This window comes from Platalea leucorodia, assembly GCF_965183815.1.
Source record: "Platalea leucorodia genome assembly, chromosome: 5".
Taxonomy (NCBI): domain Eukaryota; kingdom Metazoa; phylum Chordata; class Aves; order Pelecaniformes; family Threskiornithidae; genus Platalea; species Platalea leucorodia.
The window spans coordinates 72,385,813-72,411,780 of NC_138827.1; the positions used below are offsets into that span (position 1 = coordinate 72,385,813).

General features: G+C 40.1%; 1 protein-coding gene across 1 annotated transcript; it reads left to right on the forward strand.

The window, feature by feature from the left end:
- Nucleotides 1–1,277: 1,277 nt before the first annotated feature.
- FAM117B (family with sequence similarity 117 member B) lies at nt 1,278–25,751 on the forward strand (the record flags this gene model as incomplete). The annotated part of the gene is made up of 8 exons (XM_082312829.1): nt 1,278–1,884; nt 9,585–9,736; nt 13,941–14,033; nt 14,552–14,665; nt 20,729–20,872; nt 21,937–22,162; nt 23,012–23,132; nt 25,433–25,751. 8 exons carry the CDS (start codon nt 1,278–1,280, stop codon nt 25,749–25,751), a joined length of 1,776 nt encoding a protein of 591 aa, XP_082168955.1.
- Between the last annotated feature and the right edge of the window lie 217 nt (nt 25,752–25,968).

The window sequence follows — 25,968 nt, forward strand, 5'->3', positions numbered from 1 at the left end:
AGAAAGGAGGAACGAAAAAACCAAACCCAAGCACAACAAAGCTGAAGAGAGAACGGTACGTAATTTGTTCTGACACCATTTGTATCATAGCAATGGTGTTCAGTTGCACCATGCAACTTGCAGAGTGGTATTGAAAAGGATTTGGGTAAGTTCTGGTAGCCCAGAACTGACATTTGCAATAGAGACAGAGAGAGGATTTATTGATTCCTTCATGTCTTGCAAGCACTAAAGCGTGTTTACCTTCCATCTAAATAATCCAAACACATGAACTAAGGCCTATTTCATGCATGTGTTCACTTTTCTAACGTATGAATCAGGTTAAAAGGATGCTGGCAGTTAAAAAGTATTTTTAAAAGACTGCAGCGAAGATGCAACTAATCTAATGGAGAAGAGTAAACACAGCAATTAAGGGAAAAAGGGGTCAAGTCTGCCTGGATATTACCCACGTATCCGGTGCCACCATTGGTAATGCTAAGCTGGTGGCAAAGTGATTGGATAAACCGCTGCTGAGCCCTCGTCCTCTCCTACAGTGCATTTGGAGCTAAAAATAATTGAGCAGCCCTACTTCTAACGTACAGCCGCTTCCTTGGGACAGGCTCCGAGACAAGGGTGAGCTGCAGCCGCCATCCCTGCCGGGCTCCACGCTTTCCACGTGACCGTGGACACCTCGCCCAGGCCCGGCGCTGCAGCGGGACGCGGCGAGCCGCGGCGCGGTCCCACGGACCCCCGAGCACCTCCAGCCCCCGCCTCGCCTCGCCGCTCGGGGGCAGGATCGCGGCCCTGTCTGGCCCCGGGGTCGCCCTCGGCCACGGGTTCCCGGGGCGGGGCTGCAGCCCGGGGCTGGCTCGCCCGCCGCCCGCCCGGCCCTGCAGCCCCGCAGCACGTGCGGCGGGCAGCGCGGGGCCCCGCCGGCGGCCGCGTGTCGCTTTAAGCGCTGCCCCCTCCCCCTCCCCGCGCAGGCTCGGCCACTCAGGAGCGCGCCCCGCAGCCAATGGGCGCGCCGTAGCTGCGCGAGCCGAGCGGCGGCGCGCCCAATGGGAGGGCGCGGGGGGCGGGGCGGGCGGCCGGGGCACTATTGTTGATGAGGCGCACGGAGGCAGCGGAGGCAGCGCGGGTCGCCCCGGGCTGGGGACGGCGGCGAGGAGGGGACGGGGACGGGGACGCGGTGGCGGCCGCCTGAGGTGCTGGGCCCCCGGCAGGACCTGCCCGCGCCTCGCGCCCTTCCCTTGCTTCCCCGCCGCCGACGGTCTTCCGCGAGCCCCGGCTCCCAACGGACAATGTCCCACCAGCGCGTGAGGCGCAACGGCTCCCCGACCCCCGCCACCTCCCTGGGGGGAGGCGGCGCGGCGGCGGCGGGTGGCGGAGCGGGAGCGAGCAGCCGCCTCCAGCCCATGAGGGCCACGGTGCCCTTCCAGCTCAAGCAGCAGCAGCAGCAGCAACATGGCAGCCCCACGAGGAGCGGCGGCGGCGGCGCGAGCGCCCCGGGCGGGGGTCTCCCACGCGCGGCGCCCGCCTCGCGCAGCATCAGCCCTACGCGCGCGGCGCCCACCGGCAACGGCGGGCGCGGCGGCCCCGCCATGGCCACGCAGACGCCGGGGGGAGGGGGAAGCGGCGCCGCCGCCTCAGCGGCCGCCGCCTCCTCGCGGGGCAGCCCCACGCGTGCCGGCGGGGCGCGGGGGAGCCCCCCTCGGCCCCACCACCTGCCGCCGCCTCCCCCCCCGCCGCCGCCGCCGGGCTGCGGGCCCTCACCTTGCTCGTCTCCGGTGCCTCCGCTGCCGGAGGGCAGCGCTACAGCGGCGGGCAGGGTCCGGCACCGGCGGCACTCGCCGGAGCAAGGCAGGAGCTCCCCGGAGAGGAAGAGCCCCAGCTCCCCCGTCTGCAAAGGTGAGCGCTCCCGGCGGCCGCCCCCCGCCGCGCACCTGCTGCCCGCCCGGCCCTTGCTGGCGGCGGCGGGGGGGAGCGCGCGCGCGGCCGTTACCTGAGGGGAGCGGGGAGGTGCGCGGCCAGACCGTTACGGGGGGGGGTCGGGGGTCAGCGGCCGGGCCCAGCGGCCAAGGGCACTTCCCGGGCGGCTGGGCGAGGCGGCTCGGTGCGGCCGGGTTTCAGCCAGCGCCTTACGGGGTGGGAGGGCTGGGAGCGGCGGTGCCCTCCGCCCGGTGGTGTGCCTCCGAGCGCGCCGCGCTCGCGGGGGGAGAGGTAGGGACAGGGGCTGTGCCCGGGCGTGTGCCCGTTGTGATCCTTCTCTGGCTGGCGGCAGCGCTTGCAGAGCGTCTGTGTGTTGAAGGGCTTGTTGCTTTTGTTGCTGCTCTGTTGCTTCCTGGCTTGTAGAAAAGGAACAGAGAAAGCCAAGCATGCCATGTGGGGAATTGTAGCCGCTCCTGTAGCACTTCTGCAAGTACTGCCAAAGGTTTCCTGATGAGAGGGAGTCGGCGGTGTCAGAGGTGTACTTCGGTACAAGCTTGAGGTGAATTTGCGGGCTGTTGTGATTTCTCCGCTTTCTGTGTGTCTCGTGCCAGATGGTATGTGTTTTTGATCCAAGCAGCGTCCGCAAGCTCGTGATTAGAAAACTAGCTAGCACTGTAGGCATTGCACATAGATGTAGGAAAGAAGTATTCAGTATCTCTCTCAGTAGTTACTTTTAGCATGAACCCTGCAGAAGGATGTCTGAACTCGAGAGTGATGACAAGCTTGCGCTACAGCAAAGATACAAAATAGTGTGGGAATGGCATACATTTTGTAGCAAACTGCTTTTTAATGTTTTTGAGTAATTAAAACATACTTACTGAGAACGCTGAAATTTAAGCAATATGTGGCATCTGGTTGAGGATAATAGAGGCTTACATATGTAAGTCCTTTTTCTTATTGGGATAAAAGTTTACTCAAAAATGCATGAAGGAGATTTTGTGTTAATGGCCTCAAATCTGGAAAAATCTCTGACTTTTGAGATACCAAAGCTTACAGCTACTTTTTTTCATGAAATTGCATGTAGTAATCTACACGATAAAGTTGACTAACATGCAGAAGTGTATATGCAGAAATCTAGGACCAACATGATTCCCTTTAACACTTCTACTTCTCCTAATTTTGCTTTCCCTGTTTCTAAAATGATGATTATAACCAGACTACCATATTGGTTTGGGTTTGTTGGTTTTTTTTTCTTCTTCTTTCTATCTTGGCTCTTGAGGAATGATGCTGCCAAATTAGACAGTCATAGCCAACTGGTACAGTACTTAAGTTAATGTCTGTGTGACTTAATTTTTCTTTTTTTTTATTTTTTTTTATTCAGACATACCTCTTCAAGTTTACCATATGCCTGCTTGTCTGCAGTGTAAGAGAGCAGTGCCACAAAGGCGTTTAGGTTCTGAAATAGATTTTCAGCTTTCCAGATAAGAGTAATGTGGGGGTTTTTTTTAAGGTTATATTCTGAAGCTTTGGATTGAGGAACGTGTATATTCTTCATGTGAGATCCTTGTTACTCAGTAATCTGAAAGATTCTATACACATGACAAAATCCCATCTTCTTCTTGTGAACTTTATAGAAACTCTTGCCCAAGATGCAGTCTTCTGGCCTGGAAAGTGAGGAAGAGGATGGCTAGCCTTGAGATCCAGGTTCAAAAGCTCTTTGTAAAGGCACGCGTAAGACCACCGTAGGGTGGAAAAAATTGCACCGTCTTCAGATCATTGCATAGAAGCCTGTTGAAACCATGCTAACTTCTTTACTGGATCTAAGAATTAGCATATAGAAAGAAACAAGTCATTTGATCACTCTACTGTGTTAAGATAACTCCACTAGCTTTTGACAAGATGTGTGAAAATGGAAGAGCAGCATCCATTTAATTGCTTCCATGTGTTTAAATTTCTGAACAGTACTTGTATTGGCCCAAAAGGCAAGTTAAACCTGTGTTTTGTAGTTCAGTGCTTGATAGAGACTGAGTTAACTTCAATTTTTTTCTTCATCTGTATGAGAAAACTTAGTGGTAGCTGAGAACATGGAAGTGGAACTTCATTTTTGCTAATGAGGCTACGGTTGTGAAGCCATACAAGCCACTTCAGGGTATCAGTCAGAATCTAATGCAGAATAACTTGGGTTTTCCTGTTTCTTGTTTTCAGTTGATGATGGCTTTTGTTCATTCCTACAGCTGCAGCCATGTTTTTTTTAGATTAAAATGAACCTTGAGGTTAGACAAATGATAGCTTCTTCTGAACTTCGATACTCGTTCTGTAAGTTGTATACTTTAGACTCAACTTCATGTTTTTCAGATTTTCTTTTCTGGGAAGCAGTTGAATAGTTTTGAACATCGTTTCCATCGACCTGCTTAACGCTTGAGAACCCTAACTTGTGAATTTAGAAATGTGACTTAATAGCTTCTTTTGGGTTTTTTTTGGTGGTGGATTTTTTTGGGTGTGGTTTTGTTGTTGTGGGGTTTGTTGTTTGTTTTCTGAACTGAATTGCAGCTAAATGTTGGAAATACTTAACTGAATATTCATGGTGGAATAATTACAAAGTGAAGATTCCGTGGCACAATTTCTAAATTTCTGTGCTTTTCTTTCCGCTTCCCTCGTCAATATCACCAAGACCCTAGATGTTCCTACTGCCTACTTTCATCTTTTACTTTCCCTCCCTGCAGTCTCTAGCACTTACTTCACAGACTTCAGCTTCTACTTCCATGTTAACGTGTTCTGTCCTTCCCATCACTGGTGTGGCCTCATTTCTACACTGCGAGGTCTGTCCTGCAGCCTCCAGTTTTAGTTCGGTTTTCACATATGCCTCTTTACCTGCCTGCAAACCACCCCTGTTACAGGAAGTTGTTTTGACCTACTAGTAGACTGTTGCAAAATGAAATAAAGAAATGTGTATGCTCTGCCTTTATTGTTATTTTTATCTTGGTTTATCTACTGAGTAAGGATCAAATGTGACCTTGTTACTTGTGTTCTTATATAAAACACATCTCAGAAGAGTTCAACTGTTTGACTCCAAAAACGTTATAATGCATCAGGCTGTGTAAACAAGAAGGTCAAGACAGAGCCATAGCAGTTGTTTACTGACTCTTTGAGGTGCCTTGAGGTTGTGAGAGATTTCTCTACTGGATACTGAGCTTTCTGATATATTCCAATTGACTGTATTGGACATTTACATTCACTCTGAAAATTAAGGAGAAAATAGGTTAGTTTTATCTGGAATTATATTATCCTTTAATTATTTACAATAGTATATGGAAGAGTAATATTAAAGCCTATTCGTGTGAAAGGAAATGCTGAACATTGTTATAACAGTATATTGGAAAGTCTTAAAGAGTTTAGATGTTAACCCCTCCTTGGGGTAGGGAGAAGGAATGGAACTCCATTACACTGTAGAATTTATTTATTTTAAGAATTTGAGTGACACAATAATAGCTGCAGACTTGTCAACGTTAATTACCCAGGGTTTGTAGTAGTTATAAAAGACATTACTGTAGCTTAAGAGAATATGGAAGGCTTTGTGTACCATTACATGCCACCTTTGCTTACCTAAGCTGTTTAACAAATGGTAGGTGTAAAGAAAGTGAATTCATTTTTGCAGCATCATACTTTAGGTTTCTTGTGGCCAACAGTGCAGAGGAGTTTATTTGAATTAAAAATGTTTTCATTCACTAGAATTAAGTAACTTGAACATCATGGGCTTTCTGAGGTCTGGTTTTGTAAAACAACATTAATTCAGTCATTTTCCCACCGAGGGGTCATCTTGAATTACTAGAAGCAAAAGTGTGAGTAGTTCTTTTACATTTAGGTGAAGATAGTAGCCTAGACTGTCTTCCAAAGGGAATAGACACAGTTGTGCTGTGTCTCTTAATACTGTCTGAGCCTGTTGAATACTTTCAATGACACATAAAAAGTAGATGAAGCCCCTGAGATGAGTTGTGTTTGTTTGAGTTTTTGGGAAAAGACAGTTATGCATGGGAGAGATCCCATGAATGTCCTTTCTGAGGAAAAGGCTGACCAAACCAGGACAAAAAGGTCAGCTGTATGCCTAGATGCCAGAGAAGCCAGTTGGGTCTCACTGTTTCTCACTTTTTTGGATATCCTACCTGTATAAAAAGCTTGAATTAGAACTCTGTGAGGGAATTTTGTGAGGTTAATGGTGTCCTATGCTTTTCCAGTGGCTCTTGCTGCTGCTTCCTAGTTTTGTTTTGTTTTCTCTTGGTGTCTGTTAGAAGATGTTTCTTTGGAGTTTTTATTTTTGTTTCTCAAAACTTTAATTTCAAATACATAGAAAGGTATCAATAGGACTGTAAGATCAATCTTCAAGTTACACTTCAGCAGTAATCCTTATTTTGCAGTTCTAACAACAGTTCTTAACTTTTCCTGAAAAATTGGAAGATGAATTTTCAGTGTTTTGCCCCTTGGGACTTTCTTATGTGTAAGACCTTTCCTCTTTTTTCCCTTCCTTTCTTTTATGTATAACAATTTTCTCCCATGAGGTATCCAATTCAACAGTATGTATTCTCACACTGTAATTTCCTTTTTCAGTTGTAATTGTAGCTGTAGGACTTGTATGTTAAGACACCACCACCACCACCCCCCCCAAGTCAGTGCTCTCTTTCCTACCTTTCCGTTAGTTGTTGGTAAGCATCTATCTATATTTGCTCCGTTTTGCTCTTCAGTCACATTGTTAGACTACCTTAGCTTAAAAAAACAGTGATAGGTTAACGGTTGGACTCGATGATCTTAAAGGGTCTTTTCCAGCCTTAGCGATTCTATAAGTTGCCTTCAGAGGTGCCTGACTTCACAATTGCAATAGATGTGTGTGATGCCAGTTTACCTGTAGCAACTTCTGTCAGTCAGTTGTACTGCAGTGACTTGTGAAGACATGGTAACTTGCATGTTATTTTCCCACGTTATGGACTTTGTTGATATGTATTGTGTATGTTCTGTTTATGTTTTGTTCTATTATTCTGCTTTGAAGCCAGATTGCAGAAAGACTTTGTTTCTAAATAGATTTAGAGTAGTGGTGGATGGATAGGAGGGTTGATATTTATCACAAATATTGGTTTAAAGAGATAATAAAGCCAATTAAAACATCTAATATTTAAGAAGCGTCTATTTGATGAAACAGTTCTATTGTTTTTCATCAGCCACAGCTGTTGTAACTGTTATCTCTATGTAGGTCACATCAAGGGAAAAATAGCAGCTGAACACTTGCTTCAAGTATTGTAGAGGAAAATGCAATGAAAACACCGTATATGTTCACACTGAAATGTTTTGACACAGCAAGAGTTGTGTAGTAGGCTTTGGCAATTTGTATTAAGACATGTTGTGAAGGTGGAAAAGTAAGTAAAAACGTATCCAAACATCCTTGCCGCATGTAAATAACAGTAATTTGAAAACAGGATTCTTTGAAGGGATTTTTAAATCAGAGGAAAAGAGAGTACTTACAGGCTTTATGCTTTGAAATGAGCAGCTTCCCTTGAACTTAAATAATAAAAAGGCTCTTCAGTTTTCATTCTCTCTGTTTGCCTAGCAAAATATTCTTTCCACTTTTTTTTTGTGGGGGAGCGGAGGGGGTAATAGTTTCTGCTGCTTCAGTTTTGAAGCTCTCTGCTGCAGTGGCTTTGCAGATGATGTGACTGACTACATATACTTCCTGATTTATAATTTTTTTTTTTTTTAACATCCTTTCTGTTTCCGCTTGCTATTTGTGAGACACATAACATGTTTGATATAACTTTGGAAGCAAGCATAATTTTTAAGGAATGACATGTTGCATTAGCATGCCACATCTCCCATGGTACAGACAAAAGGAATCGTTTTGAAATCTTCTGATATAAACAGACCCTTCAGGGTGCTGTGTGGTGGTAGTAGTAGTAGTCAGAGAATTTCTTTGATACAGGGGTGCATGGTAACTCCAAAATTGAGCTTTGCTGCTACTCCCTGAGAGCAGATCTGCTGTGACCTCAGTAGTAAGATTTTATCATTGTTGGTACTAGTAGAAATAATAAACCAGATGAGGTTTCTGGACTGCTTTATGTGAATGTGGCTGATTATAGTGCTAATAATTATTTCCTTATAGTTGAATTGAAATATTTTCCACACTTTTAATGTGTACATTTCTAATGCAAAATATGCATGAGGGTATTAAGTTTAGAATGTCACTAGACTTACGTTTGAAAGACTGGTGTGCTATGAGACTAAGATGTCCACACCACTGAAATCTATACCTAACAGGTTTTATTAATATTTATGTGTCTGTAGCAGATTGAAACGGCTTAGAAATTGAATTCTGGACTACTGATGGCAATGTTTTTATTTTCTGACTAGCAGTCAGACACTAATCAGGCACAACTTCTTTTGGCCATAAATGAGTTCACGTAGAATAAAAATTGCTATGTTATTTATACTTTTAGTGAAAAATTCATCCAAAGGCATAGTCAGGAAGGACATATGACTGCGTTTTTCCAGTGCCCTTGTAAAGCTTCCATCTGATCTCTGTATCTTCTCTGCTGTGTTCTAGCCATTTGTTTAGGTCTTTGTATTCATTGTAGGTAAGATTAATACATGATTCTTTCAGGTATAATTCTGTGGGGAGTAGATGAATTGATAGTAAGCTTAAATCATTGTGATCTCTGGATTTGCATTTTGCATCTAGAATAGCTAGTAACAAATAATGTATGAGCATATATGTATATCTAAACCCTCGGTCTTTCCTGCTTGTCGGTATCTTTACTTTAACAAACCTCAGTTACTATTTTGAGGAACCTTTCTTCACAGTGTTTACACTTATTAGCGTGCAGCATAGTCTTTTACTGCCACTTTATCATTGACAGATGGGATAGATGCAAATTTTTGTTTTTAACCATATTCTTCCTTTTCATGTTACTTCCTGTGCTTGTTATATTTAACCTTTTTCAGTAAGCGTTCCTGTTGGTATCTAAATTGTTCTGAAAAGTGGTATCAATGTAAACGCTAAAAATAAGGTGTTGCAGAAGGTGTAGTGTCAGGCAAATATGAATGTAGTTACCAAGTAGCATGTAAAGGGAGACATCTTGATTATCTTGTGAAATGTAAATCATTACCTTATCGAAATTGACTTCTGGATCTAAGAGTCAGACAATAACTCTTTATGAATCTGCCATATATTGCATACTGGGTGGTTAGTAAAACATGTCAGTTTATAGTGTTCCTTGAAGTAGGTGAAGGGTAAAGGGCTACTGGGATAAACTCTAAACTCGGCATTAAATTGAAGAAGTTCAGCACAGATTTTCTTTGTTAGCCTTTATGTGTGAGGAAACTTAGCTATTTTTATTTCTTCCAAGCCTTCATCATTTAAGAATCCAATCACTGTTACACCTTTGAGGGAATAAATAGTGGGGTGTGAGTACCAATGCAACACTTCTGACGTAAGGATGTTTTTAAGGAAACCATAAAACCACATTTCATTGCTTATTAAAACTGAATAAAGCCTGGAAAAGCAAACTTAAGTCCTATATTTGAAATATCTTGTTGTATACTTAATACCATAGTAGTTCTCATTTTATATAATTTCTTGTAGGCAATTTAAAATAATTAAGCTCTCTATCTTGCTTTCTAATCAAGTGTTCTTATTCTAGCAGACAAATCAAGACCACCTTCATCAAGCCCTTCCAGTATTATTCGCCGGACTTCCTCGTTGGATACGCTTGCTGCTCCATACCTTGCTGGACAGTGGCCTCGTGATAATCATGGACAAGCTGCTCCATGTATGAGAGACAAAGCCACACAGGTAGGACAGATATTTGTCTTTGGAGTATATAAATGTGAAGATGGGATTTAAATGTAAGAAGCTTTTCCCTTGAAAACATTCGCTTTAGCTTTCTTGCTTGCAAGTTCCTATTCACTTTCAAATTGTAGGAATCCTACCTTTGCTATTATGTACGTGAATTATTTGCATTCTTCTCTAAGAAAAGGCTGTGAACTGTAATATCTGCTAAGATTTCCACTTTCTTCTTGCCTCAGAAAAACATTAGTATATTGCACATCTGTTTTCTCATTGTTCTTACAGCGTGCAGTACACTAGGTTGCACTGCTGTTAAGTACTATTTAGTTTAAATTTATACAAGAGAACTTAGTGACTCCTTATATGTATGTCTGTCTTAAAACTGAATAAAAAAGCTTCTGTAGTGCCTGTATAAAAGTTATTGTAGCCTTTTCTATGATAGGCTGTTCATCCTCTTATTATAAAAGGCCTTTAATATTCACCCAGGATCTATGCGCCAAGTATAGAATTATATATGTTGAAGATCTGCCTCATTGAACCGTGAATGATGTTCAAATTTAGCTCAACTGGAAAGTATTAAAAAAGTACATGATTTGCCAATAAACCTCAACAACTTGACAAAATTTCACAAGTTTTTAATGGTTCAGCTGTAAAGACAGAACCAACAAACAATTGAATGAAACTGGTGTTACAAGAGTTATATGCTTATCATGACAGTTGTTTTGTCTTTCCCCTTGAAGGGACCTGTTGTTACATGGCATCCTATTGTATGCAGAAGTGATTCAAGATGGATTTTTCCACAAAATATCCCAGTGTTTCATTTCTCCTTCTGTGGATGCAGTCTTGCACTTGTAGAGTGAAAGAAAGAGCCAAACGTATCAGACTTTAAATCCCTGTTCCTAGAGCATGGTTTCAACAACAGGTCTCCACCAGTTGCAAAGAACATAAGGAAAATGCAGTTGGAAGAGAAACTGACAGCATGTGGGACATACTTGAGTTTGAGCCTGCCTTAGGTTTGGTAATAATAACAAAAATGTGCCCGTGTAGGTTTAAGTGTGCTGTCGACTCAAATGTGTAGGATGTTGAGCAGATGATGTTTGCAGCGTTGATTGTTACTGTATGGCCTTCTCAAGATCCACAACATTTTGCAGAAAAGACCACAATTCAAAGAGCAGATCAGTAGAAAAGTAAGGTGATTTGTAGGGGAATATGCCCGTATGTATAAGGTGGAATTAGAAACTGGTGAAGAAAGGGAGCTGAGGAACAAGTTTTCTGTGCAGCAAAATGAATAGGAAAAATGGTTAGAAGATGGGGTAAAAAAGGTAAGCAAATTGTAGTAAGAGGAGGAAGATGAAGGAAGGTGTATGATATACAAGGAATTGCTGTTCATGCTTAGCTACTAAAAGGCATCATTAAAGGGTGCCTTAGCTATTTATTTTCATATTTGATTTCTTAGGGTAATACTTTTTTCAAAATAATTATATTTCTATACTACTGCTGAAGTATGCCAAAAGATTTCAAAAGTTTAGGGAACAGTAATTGAATCTATTAAGATACAAAAATTTTTAAGTTGAGTAAGCAGGGTAGCTTGATTCTGCAGGTTTATGGCATAGGGAGTAGAGTCATTCAGGCAGCAGACTGGGAAGAGACAGCAATTAGTGACACACTTTGGCCTGCAGGCCTTGATAGAGATGCCCATAGGTCATAGCTGAGAACGGTGTAAGAGATCCCAGGTCACGCAGAGACTGCCTATGTATCAGACTCCTTGCTTCGACTGATTATTGTGATGAAACCTGACTATAAAACCAGACTGAATTATGTACATGCAGATTGTTTGTTGGATGATGAATAAGTATATTATTGAGCATCCTAGGGTCTGGCTAGAATTCATACATGCAGATATTGTTTTAAGTGCTGCTAAAACAGGTGTTCGTAATCTTTGAATCAAACCTGTTTGGTTTTGCCTGAGGTTGTTTGAAATAGAGCTATGTCAAAATACGAGTTAAAATGAGAGTTGATTTGTGTTTTTTTAATTCTTAAAGAATAATTCATTTCAACTGCAAAGTTTTTGCCTCTAAGACTTTTTTTTTTAATTAAGTGTTCTACTGTCTGTGATAAATTTAGCCTTAAACTCATTTCTCTCTGTAATTCTAGAATAGGCAGAAGGATGTTGTGAATGATAACAACTAATAAGCAAGTAGTGGTACTGTAAGAACCTAGAGAAATAGAAATCCCTTTTTGTCTATTGGATATTGGGTCTGTGTTTCTTGAAAATAAGTATTGTAAACAAAATACAGGGAATAAGTAGAAGGAGACTTGCTAAAATAGTATTACGTTTCTGTCTTGATGTAAAGGTTTCGTATAATTTAATGTCTATACGTACTCTTGTTCTAAAAAGATTTGTATTTGTTTTGAGGATGAGCATCAAAGCAACCTTTAATCCTTTAAAATAGATCATGTATTAATTTATGAAATAAGTCTTGAATCTTAAGTCAAAGTCTTGAATATAAATTAAATGCAAAGACTGATTAGAGCGTTAATTAGATTCCTGTAGGCAAGTGTAATGGTTGTGCTGAGTTGGGAAGTTAGAATTAGTGACTAAAACTTATTGTTCCAGGAGCTAGAGGATAGGATGAGACTCCAGGTTAACATTTGATAATTGACTAGATAAAGATTGGTACTTGGGAATAGGGGTTATCAATTATTCTATTTTATGATGAAGATAAGTGAGTGCTCTTCTGGAAAAATAGATTCTAATGGATTCTAATTTTGCTATGAAATAGGAATTTCAAAGCAACCCTGCTAACTTTATTATTCAGATTTGTCCTAGTTAGTTTTTGATTTGGAATGATGAAGATGAAAAACTACTGATGAGGTTTCATTTATATGAAGCTTATATCTGTAACTGAAGCCGATGGGAGTTGCAACCTGTATGTTCAGAGTTACGTGTCCGTTTTCCCTGCAAAATGGGGATTAGTACCACATCATCAAGGCCTTGTGAGTTTCTGTGTTCTGAGTACAGATGGGGTAAGGTCGGTCAGCTTGTGGTTTGCAAGCTGTTAGTCTCAAAGCTAAGAACAACTGTTGCGCACGGTAGATGTGAAGGCTTTGAGGCAAGCAATGTTCCTGTCTGTAGGAGAAAGTGAGGTATCAGTGACTCCTAAGGATGAGTTAGCTAGATTGCAGCTGTATGCTAGAACTGCACTGTGGCAACAGTGTATTTAAAGGAATTTGCTGTCTCTCTTAGTGTGTAAGCTTCTTCCAGAAATCCTTCCCTCTGCTTCATTAGGTATATTTCTTGTGACTGCATGGAGATTCCTGATAGATGTTATTATCCCTCTTCTTAGAGCCTTTACAGTTGGCTGCTTTTGAAGGCCGTTCTGGGCATGGTTAGGTGGGAATACAAACTGTCCATAAAGCATGCAGTATTATCACAGGCTTGCCTGTGCATTCTGTTACCTTAAATAAGTACAGTTCGTCTTAATGATACTTAGAATTTCTCAGAACTTTTTCACCGCAGTGTGTTTGCAAGTTTCTTTATTAAATGTTAATGACTTTGTTGCTTTAGTGAAACTAGCTTAGTATTATCTGTGTTGCTTTCTGCTTGGCCTGAGACAACTATGAACCTGAAGCCCTTTGAGGCATTAATAAATTCCTTGCTTTGCAGTAGCTCTAGTGGTGCTTATATACCTTGCCTTCCTTTTTCTCATTCTTCTGAGCAAGAACATGATTTTGAGGCTGTACTGGTGCAGGCTTTCACAATGCTTACACCAAGCTACCCTTGCTAATGCGTTAGAAATAACAAGGTCAGCATCTGTGCAGGAAATAAAATATACAGTCTCCCCCAACTTCAGCACTGTCGTACTGGTTCTTCAGAGCACTATAGCAGCTTGTGGTACATCTGTCTGTTAATACTGCCTTATGGTCAATAATTTGGAAGGGAAACTAGCACATTCCTGTATTGCAGCAGGTCTGAAAATTGTTTTCTTGTGGATTTTTTGTTTTGTTTTGGTTTTTTTATTACGTAGTTTCACTCTGCTTTTTCATACTTTACTTGTCAGAAAAGCTTCTAGTCAGTGACTGCTTTTCACTCGCAGTTCTGAATCTAGCAAAGCTTAACACTGTTCTATCTTCTAATTTGTCTCAAAATATTCTACCAGAAAGTAGGAATTACCTTTTTTTGATTAATCCTGTAATCTTCTTGCTGCAGACAGAAAGTGCCTGGGCTGAAGAATATTTAGAAAAGAAGAGAAGCTCACATAAACGTTCAGCATCATGGGGCAGCAATGATCAACTCAAGGAGGTCAGAAATGTTATTATTTGAGATACCTTTGGATTAAATTTTTTACTGGTATGAACTGTTACTGTGAGTTTTCAGGAAGGCATGAATATTATACTGCTTTGTTTTATTGTACAGATTGCGAGGTTGGTAAAAAATAAGAAATACCTGTTCATTGGTATAGATTTCATATAATAATGCAGGACTATTAAAATTTTTAATCTGAATATGTGGGAAAGAAAGTGTCGAATGTAGGTGACGTCCTTCATCAAAGGAGGAAATACAGCAGTGACCAAACTACTTTCAAACTTTACGTATTTCAAGTTCTTTTATTGAGCCTCCAGAGCTATCTTCTGGGCTTCAGCTGCACTGGTAGCCAACATGTTAGGTTTGCAAGAACTTGAGTCTAATTTAGTGTTGGCAATAATTACGAACGTTGTGGTAGTAAAGAATTTCAATTAAGTGATGGAATAAATTGATGAAACTATGTGTGTACCTGAATATATCTGGTGAAATCTAATGTGAATTTTTTCCTTTATTAGATCGCAAAATTGCGTCAGCAACTGCAGAGAAGCAAACATAGCAGTAGGCATCATCGCGATAAAGAAAGACAGTCTCCATTTCATGGTAACCATGCAGCCATTAACCACAGTCAGGTGAGACTGTATGCTTTTGGGACATATTGGGTAGCTAATACTATATTTAACTCCTTTCAAGGCTGTGATTTGTCTTGAAGGGAACTTAGAAATAGCACGTACTGCTAAATATGTTGTAGCTATAAGTGAATTCTATGAAATAGAGCAGTTTCCTTTGACTTCCTCGAGTGTATGGCGTCCTGGATCTTTTTGTTACTTGGCTGGGGTTGGCTTTGAACTCCCACTTTCAAAGAGTTTCAGATAGTTAGATCCTTCCTTAAAGCAAGACTCTTAAAGTGCATTCTGCAGACTCTACAAAAGGATGATAGATAAGTTTAATCTAAAACCGTAGATTATCTTTTTCATTGCACATTGCTGTAGCAATTATGAATTTGTGTGTAGAATATGGCATGGAGCAAACTGGTGGTAAAATGATACACTCAAATAAAATTGTCAGTTTTGCTGATCACATTTTGTGTCTTGACAGTAGCACTTGTCTAATCCTATGATGAACCGATTTAGAGAGCTTACCTGACAAAAGGCTATTCAGTGGGATACTCTGTTAAAAGTGTTTATACTCTTGATGGCTTCATTCAGCCTTTGTAAGATTTTTTTTTTTTTTTTCTGTCATTTATCATGCCTTGAGTCTTTAAGTAGTAATCACTTCAAAAATTGTGATGGTTAGGCCACCACATGTTCTGTGTGCAGTTTTAGTTTTATCTCAAGACTGTTAATGAGGTCAGGTTCACAGAGAGGTAATATTTTTAGCTCAATTGATAGCAGGTGGGAAAAAATTACAGGCTTTTAGACACACAGATCCTTTTTCAAGTCTGTTTTGCTTGCGTAACTTTAAGAAAGCCAATAGAAAAGTTTGGTCATTTTTTCAGAAGAAAACTCCCCCCCATCTCATGAATGTATATTTATGATATACACAGGAATTTTTTTAACAGTTACAAAAAGAATGAATCCCTCACAATTGCCTTGCAAGTTAGTGTAGTTGAAAGAAACTGTGGAACTGTCAATGTTGTGAATTGAGAAAGTACTTCAGCTGTGAAGCTTCTCTGCAAATCTAATCATATTCCCAATTACTCCTGAAATGCAGTTAGCATTGTACTAATGAATATCATACTTTGATACCAGTTAATGAAAACTGTTTCCTTTCTGTCATTCCATACTTCCGGAAATAATTTAGGACAGGGAGGGAAGTTATTGTGACATCAGCATGTGTCCTGCTCCACAGGTACTTAGCAATTCTGATAAAGGATGGAATACAAAACAGAAGGGAGATCCATACATACAGTTCTCAGCAGCCAGGTTCTTTCATAGATAGAAGTCAGGTGTCTGAGTGAATCTGTTACACTTCAAGACTAGAAATAAGAAAGTAGAACAGTGTTTTGAATTTCTCCTGTACTGTGGTTCTTAACTCCAACTTTATATAAAAATCAGTAGCATCTTTTTGTCTCAGACCCTAACTTATTCCTGTGGTAGTTCATTTAATTAGGAGTCATGAATTTTCAGGACATAAGTGCCTCTTGAATTCAGTTTGTTCTTAGTTTGAATTCTGTGCTACTAGAAGTATTGTATTTAAGTGGTTTTTTTTTTTTTTAAATTACATTTTTTGACATAACTACATAGGAATTACTACTTCAAACTCTTTAAATCTTGAAACAGAAACTGTTTCCTCCTCCTCTTTTGTATAGCAGAAGAACAGTTTGAATTTGAAGCAGGCTGTCTAGTACAAATGCCTACATTTTGATCTGCTTTACTAACGTACAGGTGCAGTGTAGCATGCTGCTAATCTTAGTGATTGCTATAGCTCAAGTGAGAACAGTCTAAAATGATGAAAGAAGAAAGATAAATAAATTACCTGATCACTTTCTAGGGGGTTTTGAGAAAGTTTATGAAAACTGGTGAGACATGTTTAAAAAAAAAAAAAAAAAAAAAAGGCAGGTCAAAATACTTGATGCAGGTATTTTATCTGAATTTGTAGAACTTTTTTGAAGATTTGTTCTGTACTTGTGGGCAACTGAGGTGTTTCAACAAAAAAAAAGTGTACGAAGGAACTATTGGTGTAGGCCCTTCAGTACTCTGGAGAATTACATGCAGTCTAACAGGTTTGGCTTGGTATTCTACAAACCTGTAGGTTTCTAGATGCTAAGCTATTGTCTCTTTAACATAGATAATCTTAGTGGGTTTTAATTTTTAAAATGAACAGTGATGCTACTACTCTGAAAGATATGCCTCCCAATTACATATATAAATTCTTTTGCATCAAAATTGCTTTATTATTATGCTCATGCAATTTTGCTTCTTGTATGGAGGTCTCTTGTATTTTGCCAAATTTTAGAGTACGTGAATAAAATATTGCACAACAGATAATTAGTTTTGGGGCTTGTGAAGCAGACTATAAAATATAAACTGAGGCAAGGCAGCTTTTCCAGCATTGTGTTACAAAGCAAACCATTGTTTTTCTTGGTAAATTTTGTGCCAGCTGTGTCAAGCTACTTGCAAAGGGGGGAAGTTGCAGAAGGCTTCAAAAAGAGTAAGTGAAGGGTTTAGATTAATGGCATTTAGAGGCTGCTTTCTAAGTCAGAGTGAAAATCTGTAACTGTAGGCATCGAGGGCAAAGTTCCTAGGCTTTCTCATTCCTTTCTAGGGAACTGCTAAACTAGAATTTCTGGCAGCAGCTCAGTTCCTTCAGGATTTGTGGGAAGGACTGTGTAGAAACACTTGCAGTTAGTGATTAGAATGTTTAGAACTTTTCTTACATTCCCGACTTGAAGGAAACTTGCAGCTGTTGACTCTGGAGGGTTGTACAAAGATTCTGAGCTCAAGGAGTTGGATTACTGACAAGGCTGAGAAAATGTTAGGAAATTGCCTCAGTAGTCCCGTCACAGGGGTAAGGTAAACTCTGTTTAACGTTTTGGAAATGGCTTACTCTTCTAGTTAAAACTAAAAGAAGCAATTCCAGTGGATTTATTTCCTCATTTCTTCCCTACTAATAAACACTTAAGCTTTGCCACAATTCTTGAGTTTTACCAGAATTTTTACAGTGGGTCTTACCACCTAAGCCTTCAACTGCTTGTTTAGTTGTGCTTCTTTCTTCTATGATTTTTGTTTGAAGAAAGAAATCCACGCAGTCTCTATGGAATAAACTTGTTAGCTATTTCTGTCCCTCGACTCAGAATCAGGAAATAGTTGGTGAGGAACTTGATCAAGTCCTTGCTGCTGACTACATTTTTTTTTTCCAGAGCAATTGAATTGGTTTTGGTTGTTTTTTCATGATGCCAGAATTGTTCCATTCTGCCTCTCTTTACAGGAAGAGGGGTTTGCAGAAAGGTCATAGCCTCCTCAGGTGATCTCAGGATGCTTCTGAGAATGTTGGATTTTTGAATTAATTGCATGGTACTAAATCTGCAAACAGGAGTTGAACCAATGGGATCTTCCTTTATTCTCAGTGTTAATGTAATGGAGAAACTAGAATTGAGGCCAGAGCTGAAGCCAGACGGAAGAATAAATGGATTAGGTCTTTCAAAATAATCTTTTTTCTTCAGTGTGCTTGGCTGATGTTATGCTGCTACTTGACACTATGAACCATCGAGCTCCCTCCTTTCACTTTCCTGGGAAGCATGTGTTTGTGTCACTCTTACCACCTTATATAGGTGGAACATTTCATTTTTAGAGTGGTGCATTCAACCTTGAGACGGTTTGCTGTTAATATCCGAAAGCATCAAAAGACCTTGGATTCTATTTAAAGTTCTGTGGCTTGTTGAAAGATTGGAAGAGCTTAGAGCATTTTTCTAAAATGCCTGTGAACAATTTAGATTTGTCATCACCCATATTTCATATCTCATGCCATACCTGTAAGTTTCAGGACACTAACTAAGCACTAAAGCTCCCTGACAGTGTGTTATTATGTGGGCACTGTAATTATTATCCTGTGTTTGGCACCTTCCTTCGTTTTGTGAGTTCCCAAATATGCAGATGAGTAGTCAAAGGTTGGTAGCCTATTCCTGTATGTCAGGGGCCAGCTCCATGCAGATGTCTGTGAAGGCAGTATTTCTAATATGAAGTTTCTTGTTTTCAGGCTAGTTGTTCCACCCCTGTAACGGTACCTCCTTCCCTTTCCACTCTCTGGCACTCCGGGTTAACAAGTCATCCTCAGTCATGTACAGAATATTACTTCTCTTGGAAGTGAAGCACGCTGTACTGAACCATAATGAACTCTATTGAAGCAACTTGTGCTTTTCTACTGTGATTCTAAGAATTTCTGTCGTAGGCAATCATATTTAAAAGATGGAGAATTCCCATGTTTTGCTAATGGCTGCTGAAATCTTAGACAAGCATACTTCCATTCTGCTTTCTACTTTTTAACACGTTCAGTTTGTCCTAGGAATGTATATATTTAATACTTGGGTGCATAAACAGTCTTTATTAGTGCCTACACTTGTGCTAGTATACCTGTATTATGACTGGATATTGACCTGGATTAGTTTACTGGATTGTTGATCCAAGGCCTTGTTTGGAACGGAATTAGCAGGGTTGCTTTCTCAGACTTTTTTGTGCTCTTTTCCAGGGGTTTCTGTCTTCTCTTTTTCATTTTCAGGCAAGACTTTTGAAAGTATTTCCAAGTTTGGCCTTTATGAGAATGTTTAGGTTTTGTTGACATAAACAGAGTCACAAGCATTTCCTGAACAGAAGCTTTTGTTGTCCTTGTGCAAGTCTCTTTTTTTTTTTTTTTTTTTTTTTAATAGCTATCCCAATGTGTCATTCGGTAAAGCAAAACCAATATAATTCATAAGTTTTGCCACCTTAGAGATTTGTGATTGTTAGACTAAGTCTGCATTATGATCTGCACTTAGAATTCTCTTATTTACATTAATGTCACTAAGGTAGTTTTTCTGCCAGACAAATTTTGTGTGTTTTTTGAGAATTTGCATGCAAAGTCACAATGCTTTGGTGTCTGTCTATGCACAGTCTTGTTACTTGGAACAAAAAGAAAAAAACCAACCAACCAAACAAAAAAACCCAACATAAATGAGCCGCTCTGAAGACCAGGTGAGAATGCTACCATCCTTCAGTCAGTAGAGGAGATGTTCTCAATCACAGCACACTAGGCCACGAAGTCTAGGAATTTTACATAGGAATGCTACTGTGACTTTTAAGTGTCGTGCTGTTTGAGTTGAAATAAATGTTTGCAGGAAGCATTCCATTATCTGTAGTAGTGACCTGCATAATCACCAAGAGTCTGTGTTGAAGTTTAGGGCAGAATCTTCTGATGTTCTGGTAGCATGATTTTTTAACAGGGGGGAGGACGCTAATGGAGAGGATGGGAAATCTCACAGTTGTGGTGTACCAAAAGGGGCTTTGGAAAACTTCAGTAACATGTTTTCTCAGAATGGAGTTTTCATGCATACTCTGAAACACTGGATTTTTAAAATGTTAATCTTCATTCTGAAGCAACTATGTATTAACATTTGGGTTTGGGATTTTATTCTTTCTGTGGAAGTCTTCCTAAATTGTCTTGTCTACCATTTATTCTGGCTTAATATAGTTACTGTGTTGGTCTTCATTTCTAGCATGGTGCAATCTTGCATGTGTGGAATAATTTTCCTTCTGCATGTGTCATGTTATTGTTGGTGACAACAGACTTCCATTAAAATACAATTTTAATGAAATTACAAGTGGTAAATCCAACAGTGAAGGAAGTGAAATTGTGGTACAGCTCACTTCAGAAGGAATGTGAATGTATTTTAAAGGCTTCAAAATTACTTACATTTAAATATTTACTGTTAAATTTTCACTTGTAAAGCAGTGTTGAGCTGGAGGCAGACCATATCAAGGGAAATTTTGAGACTAGATTGTTGAAAGCTTTTTGTGCTAGAAATTAGATTTGAAACAAAATTCAGGATGTCTGTGTCTTCATTTAAGGCATCCATTTTAACACAGCCACTATAGTTTCATGCAAATCCTTGATATTGAGGTGTAGATGTGTTTTGTTTAAAGGTTCACTTTTGAATAGAAATAGTAACTGTGTTTTGTAACTAAATCTACATTGGTTTCTCACTGTCTTTGGTTCTTCAGGCTCCCATCCCAAAGAGTGCTCTTGTTCCTGTGATACCTATTACCAAATCAACAGGATCACGATTCCGAAACAGTGTAGAAGGACTGAATCAGGAGATTGAGATAATAATTAAGGAGACAGGAGACAAAGAGGAACAGCTTGTTGTACGTATCTGCCACCATGATTGCTCTCTATAATTATTTCGGTTTTGCTTTCAGGTTTTTAAGTCATAAGTCTTATTTTGCACAGTTTTTTAATTAAATTTGTCTGGAATTAATTTTGCTTTCTTTAATAAAGGTAGTTGAAAAGTCTCTTGGAAAGCCAAAAGAAGGAAAGAGTTAAAGCTTGAATCTGAACCTTTTCCTCTGTGATTACTGTGAGATAGATAGTTTTCCAATAAAATAAGAAATCTCCATAAAACAGAGCAAAAGATAAAAGGTCTGTTTTGAGAGTTTCTGTAGTAACTTTTTCTTCTCTGCCTATGCTGAACTGTCCCCACCCCAGGTGAAGCATAACTTGCCCATTTTTAACTTTCATTTTATTTTTAGGTATTTTTAGAGGTAAATTTAGTAATAAAGTGTCAGAAATAGAGGCCACAAAGATGATTAAGGGACTGGAACGTCTTTCATATGAGGAGAGGCTGAGAGAGCTGGGACTGTTCAGCCTTGAGAAGAGAAAGCTCAGGGGGATCTTATCAATGCGTATAAATATCTGATATGCAGGAATGAAGAAGAGGGACCCGGACTCTTCTCAGTAGTGCCCAATGACAGGGCAAGAGGCAGTGGGCATAAATTAAAAAACATTAAATTCAATCTGAACACAAGAAAAACACCTTTCTTTTGTCAAATGTGTGAGGGTGCTCAAAACTCGAGCAAGTTGTCCAGAGAGGCTGTGGAATCACTGTCTGTGGAGATATTCAAAACTTGACTGGACACAGTCCTGGACAGACTGCTCTACCTGACTCTGCTTGAGCAGGGGTGTTGGACTAGATGATCTCAAGAGGTCCCTTCCAACCTCAGCAATTCTGTGATTCTGTGAAATCTTGAAAAATGTTGTCCTTGGTTTCCAAACCTGACTTATTTTATTCTCTGTTGGAGTCTTGCATAATAAATAAAATTTTCTACTTCAAACAGTTTTATGAAACCCGAAAAACCCCTCAGCATTACTAGATTTAAAGAAATTGCTAACCAGAGAAGAGCAGCCATCTGATACCTTTTATTTTTAACAGCCTCAAGATATTCCAGACGGGCACCGTGCACCACCTCCGTTGGTTCAGCGTAGTAGTAGTACTCGCAGCATTGATACCCAGACACCTGGTGGAGCAGACAGGGGTAGTAACAACAGCAGCCGCTCCCAGTCAGTATCTCCAACCTCATTTCTTACGATCTCTAATGAAGGCAGTGAAGAAAGTCCATGTTCTGCAGATGATCTTCTTGCTGATTCCAGAGATAAAGGTACTGTGTAACTTTAAAAGTTCAACAATGCTAAACTTTAACTCGTTGCTGCATGTATGAACATGTAGTAAAAGAGAGGGGTTTGTTTCCCACATCCATGGAGAAATGGTAGAACATTTTTTTCTTTGTAAGTGATCTCTTTTTTCCAAATTGCTCCAAATACTGTGTGCACACACGTATCTAGTGCTCTGTAATTGAAGCTGGATAGATGTGACTGAGGAATGTGCTTCCCAAACAAGTTTTTGTTTTTAAATAATATATTCGTCAAGTACTTCAAGCAAGTTGAAGAAACGAGTGTACAGCGACAAGTGGAACAGCAAAGTAAGCTAGTCCTGTTGCTTGTGTCAGGTATTTCTTATGATCTCGGACAAAATGGGCAACCTTCCAGCATTTCATACATGCACACATAAAAGTTTAACTGTTTGGGGTTTTTTAATTATTCTTTTTTTACCAGAAATCTTCTGAGACATACGAGAATTTTATACTTCAACATAAACCTGTTCTGGTTTTTAAGGAATATGGCTTCTGGCCACTTCTTTTGGCTAGGTGATGACAGCACAGGACCATAGACTCAGGTTTGCAGTTACAAACTGAAAGTGTCCAGGAATGAACAGAGATTGTAGAGGAGCCTGAAGATGATATAAGGAGAAATAGAAAGGAGGAAAGAGATTGAGATAAGAAAGCTTATTTGCAGATAAAGACTAGGAGGTGAATGAAAATGTTTCTTAATTTTATAACATTGGTAATGAAGTGGGTTTCAATTTGGGGGGCATTTAAAGATAGTTATTGGTTTTTTTTTTTTTTTAGTAGCGTGACACATTTAAGTAACAAGATACTCTGTTCCTGCAGAGAATGGGAATAATTCTCCCTTGCCAAAATATGCTACCTCACCAAAACCCAACAACAGCTACATGTTCAAGCGTGAACCTCCAGAGGGCTGTGAAAAGGTGAAAGTCTTTGAGGAAAGCTTGTAAGTTGATCTTTACTGCATAAGAAATAACATTCAGGGTTACCCATTGGTTTATTGGTTTTGTGTCAGATCAAAATTATTAGTCCAGTTGCTAAAACCATGCTAACAGCCTGATCTCTCTTGTTTTGTGTGACTATATACTGGTATATATGTATATATTATTGCTGGAATTTTGTGTTAAAATCAAAATCTTGAGAGACTTTTTTTTTTTTTTTTTAAAACCAGCATAACTTGAGAGGACTGTCTCTTACCTGGCAGATAGTGGGGGAGCAACTCAAATAATCAGGTAGAGAGATGTAATAAGAAGCTGTAGTGCAGGTGCATCAGCTAATATATGTCACAGCTTGAAAGGCACATCCAGTAATCTAGACTCTGAAGACCATATTCTTTTCAGCTACATCTGCGTAGTTGTGAAACTTCCAGTGACAGAGGATTGAATTTGACCCTGAGTATCTGATGCTTTGGTTATTCTGAAAAAGCCAACTTTTGTCATTTGGAAATATTCTGGGGGGGTTTATGTTTTACTATTATTTTCAGTGGAGTTTTTATACCCTTATGTTACCTGGGTGAACCTATATTTAGAAATTTCATCACACAAGGAGTATAATTTGGTTATAATTCTCTTATGCCTATATTATCTCAACAATGCCATCTAGTATAAGTAGTAATTAAAAAAAAAATCATAGCTGCCTTTGTGTATTTTCCATCTCTGATCTCTGCAAATGGATTTTGAGAGGTCTCTATGGCCTCTCCATAGCAATGTGGAAAGGGTTACAGTAACTTAAGTTACCTGTCTCTATTTTAGAGTGTGTAAGCTATGTTGCCAACAGATTAGATAGTCTTCGCTTGCTCCAAGAACATATTCTATTGTGATCTGATTTGTATTTGCATTTCTTTTCTGATGTCCGTGCTGCACAGCTGTAGGACTGTTCTGCTGTAGGGTGAAACAGGCTTCTACAGAAGTTTTTACCTAGCTGTGGCAGTTCTTAGATACTGCAGTCTCATGCAAAAATCTTTCTCACGTCTGGTACTTGCATTCCACACGTACATGGAATTCATGAGTGTAATTATTTAAAGCTCAACCTTTGTTTAACATTATTTCTAGTTGAAGTTTACAGGATTTTCATTTGGGGAAAAACTTTATAAATGGGGCTGAATTTTCTGGACACTTGGAGAATCAGCTAACATGGAAACATACCCTATTTCATGAACAGAATTACTTTTCAGAGTAGAGTATCTCCTAGAAGAGTATTCTAAAGATTGGCTTGCTTGGCCTAGTAGAATGAAGGTAGAAGTGCATATGGCTGTCTTGCAAACACATGGAAGAGAGGGGGAGGTTACAGGCTAAAGGACAATGCTAGCAACAAGAAAAAAAGAGTATAAATTTCTGATGGTTATTTTCCAGCAGGGAAGAGAGGCTTTGGAACAGATTCCCATAGTTTTGTCTTAAAGTAGCGTTAGACTAGCTTAGTAGATTTACATTGCAGGGTTAGAGCTAGACACAGAAGGCATTCCTGTGCTATCCACAATTTCCCTTCCAGCTCTGTCTTTCATAAAGCACGTCTCTGAGTTGGTTGAATTATATGCTGAGATGGCAAAACTGCAAGTCAGGATCTAAATGCACGTTCCACACTTCCTTCCCAGGTTCTAGGTACTTGATCATGAATGCCACTTTGGGAATACTACATTTTACTCTCTGCATTGAGTTTTTAACTAAGATGGGCTCATCTTAGTTAAGATGAGATTCCGTAATAATAAGAGATAATAAGAGATTCAGGTCACACTCAGGTGAACATGCCAAGGAGGCAAAAGTCTAGAAAAGGGGGTCCCCCTATGATCATGAACATCTCTAAGATATGCAATATTAGGAACATTGCTATGCCAGCTTTCTTTCACAAGATTTGCTGTATAAAGAGTGTCTGTGTGTGGGGCAGAACTTGTTGGGTTGTGAAAGTTTCTGGAGAACATGACTGAGAATACATTCTCATATATTGGATATGCCAATTCATGGACAGGGTTTGTGATCTGCAACATGAAGTTAATGTCTTCCTTGGATTTGGAGACAGCCTGTCCTAAGAACATGCTGTTTATCTTGTAGTATATGCCAACAAGCCCTTAAAACCATCTTGCTATTTGCCGTGTGGTGCGAGTGTCATTAAGGCATTATTGAGTAGCTGAAATAAGTTGAGGTTTAAACTTGAACTATCTCTAGCGGTGTGTTCAGCAATATATACCTGCCATTGATAGAATTTGATTGTTCCATGTCATTTTAAAAACTATTGTGTGTATTTTATTTCTAGGCCAAAGCCATTGCATGAAATTCCACCCTTCTACTGCCCTGACAAGAACAAAGTGAATTTCATTCCTAAAAGTGGCTCTGCTTTCTGTCTTGTCAGCATCCTCAAACCACTTCTTCCCACACAGGATCTCACACTTAAGGGCACTACACACAGCCTGACTGTCTCCTCTGGCATGACACCCAGTTTGTTACAGCCCATTTCTATGGCCTCCTTGTCTACAAACACAGATCAAGACAGGATCTCTCGTGGAACAAGTACAGTAATACCACAGACCTCTATACTCCAGCAATCGGGACATATTGAGGAAGCTGAAGGATAGATTTAGATTGTCTTGACATTTTCTCTGGGCAACTACTGGGAAAAAATTGGAACCAGTTGACTGGACCTTTCTGATCACACTATTTGCATTGTTTTAACAAGTTACGGCACTGTCATAATTGAACTGTTTGTGTAAATGACAGTTTGGTAGCACATTGAGAAGTTCAGGAGGATGCAGCAGCTGATACTCTGTTGCACTTTCTGCTTATGAAGACTCC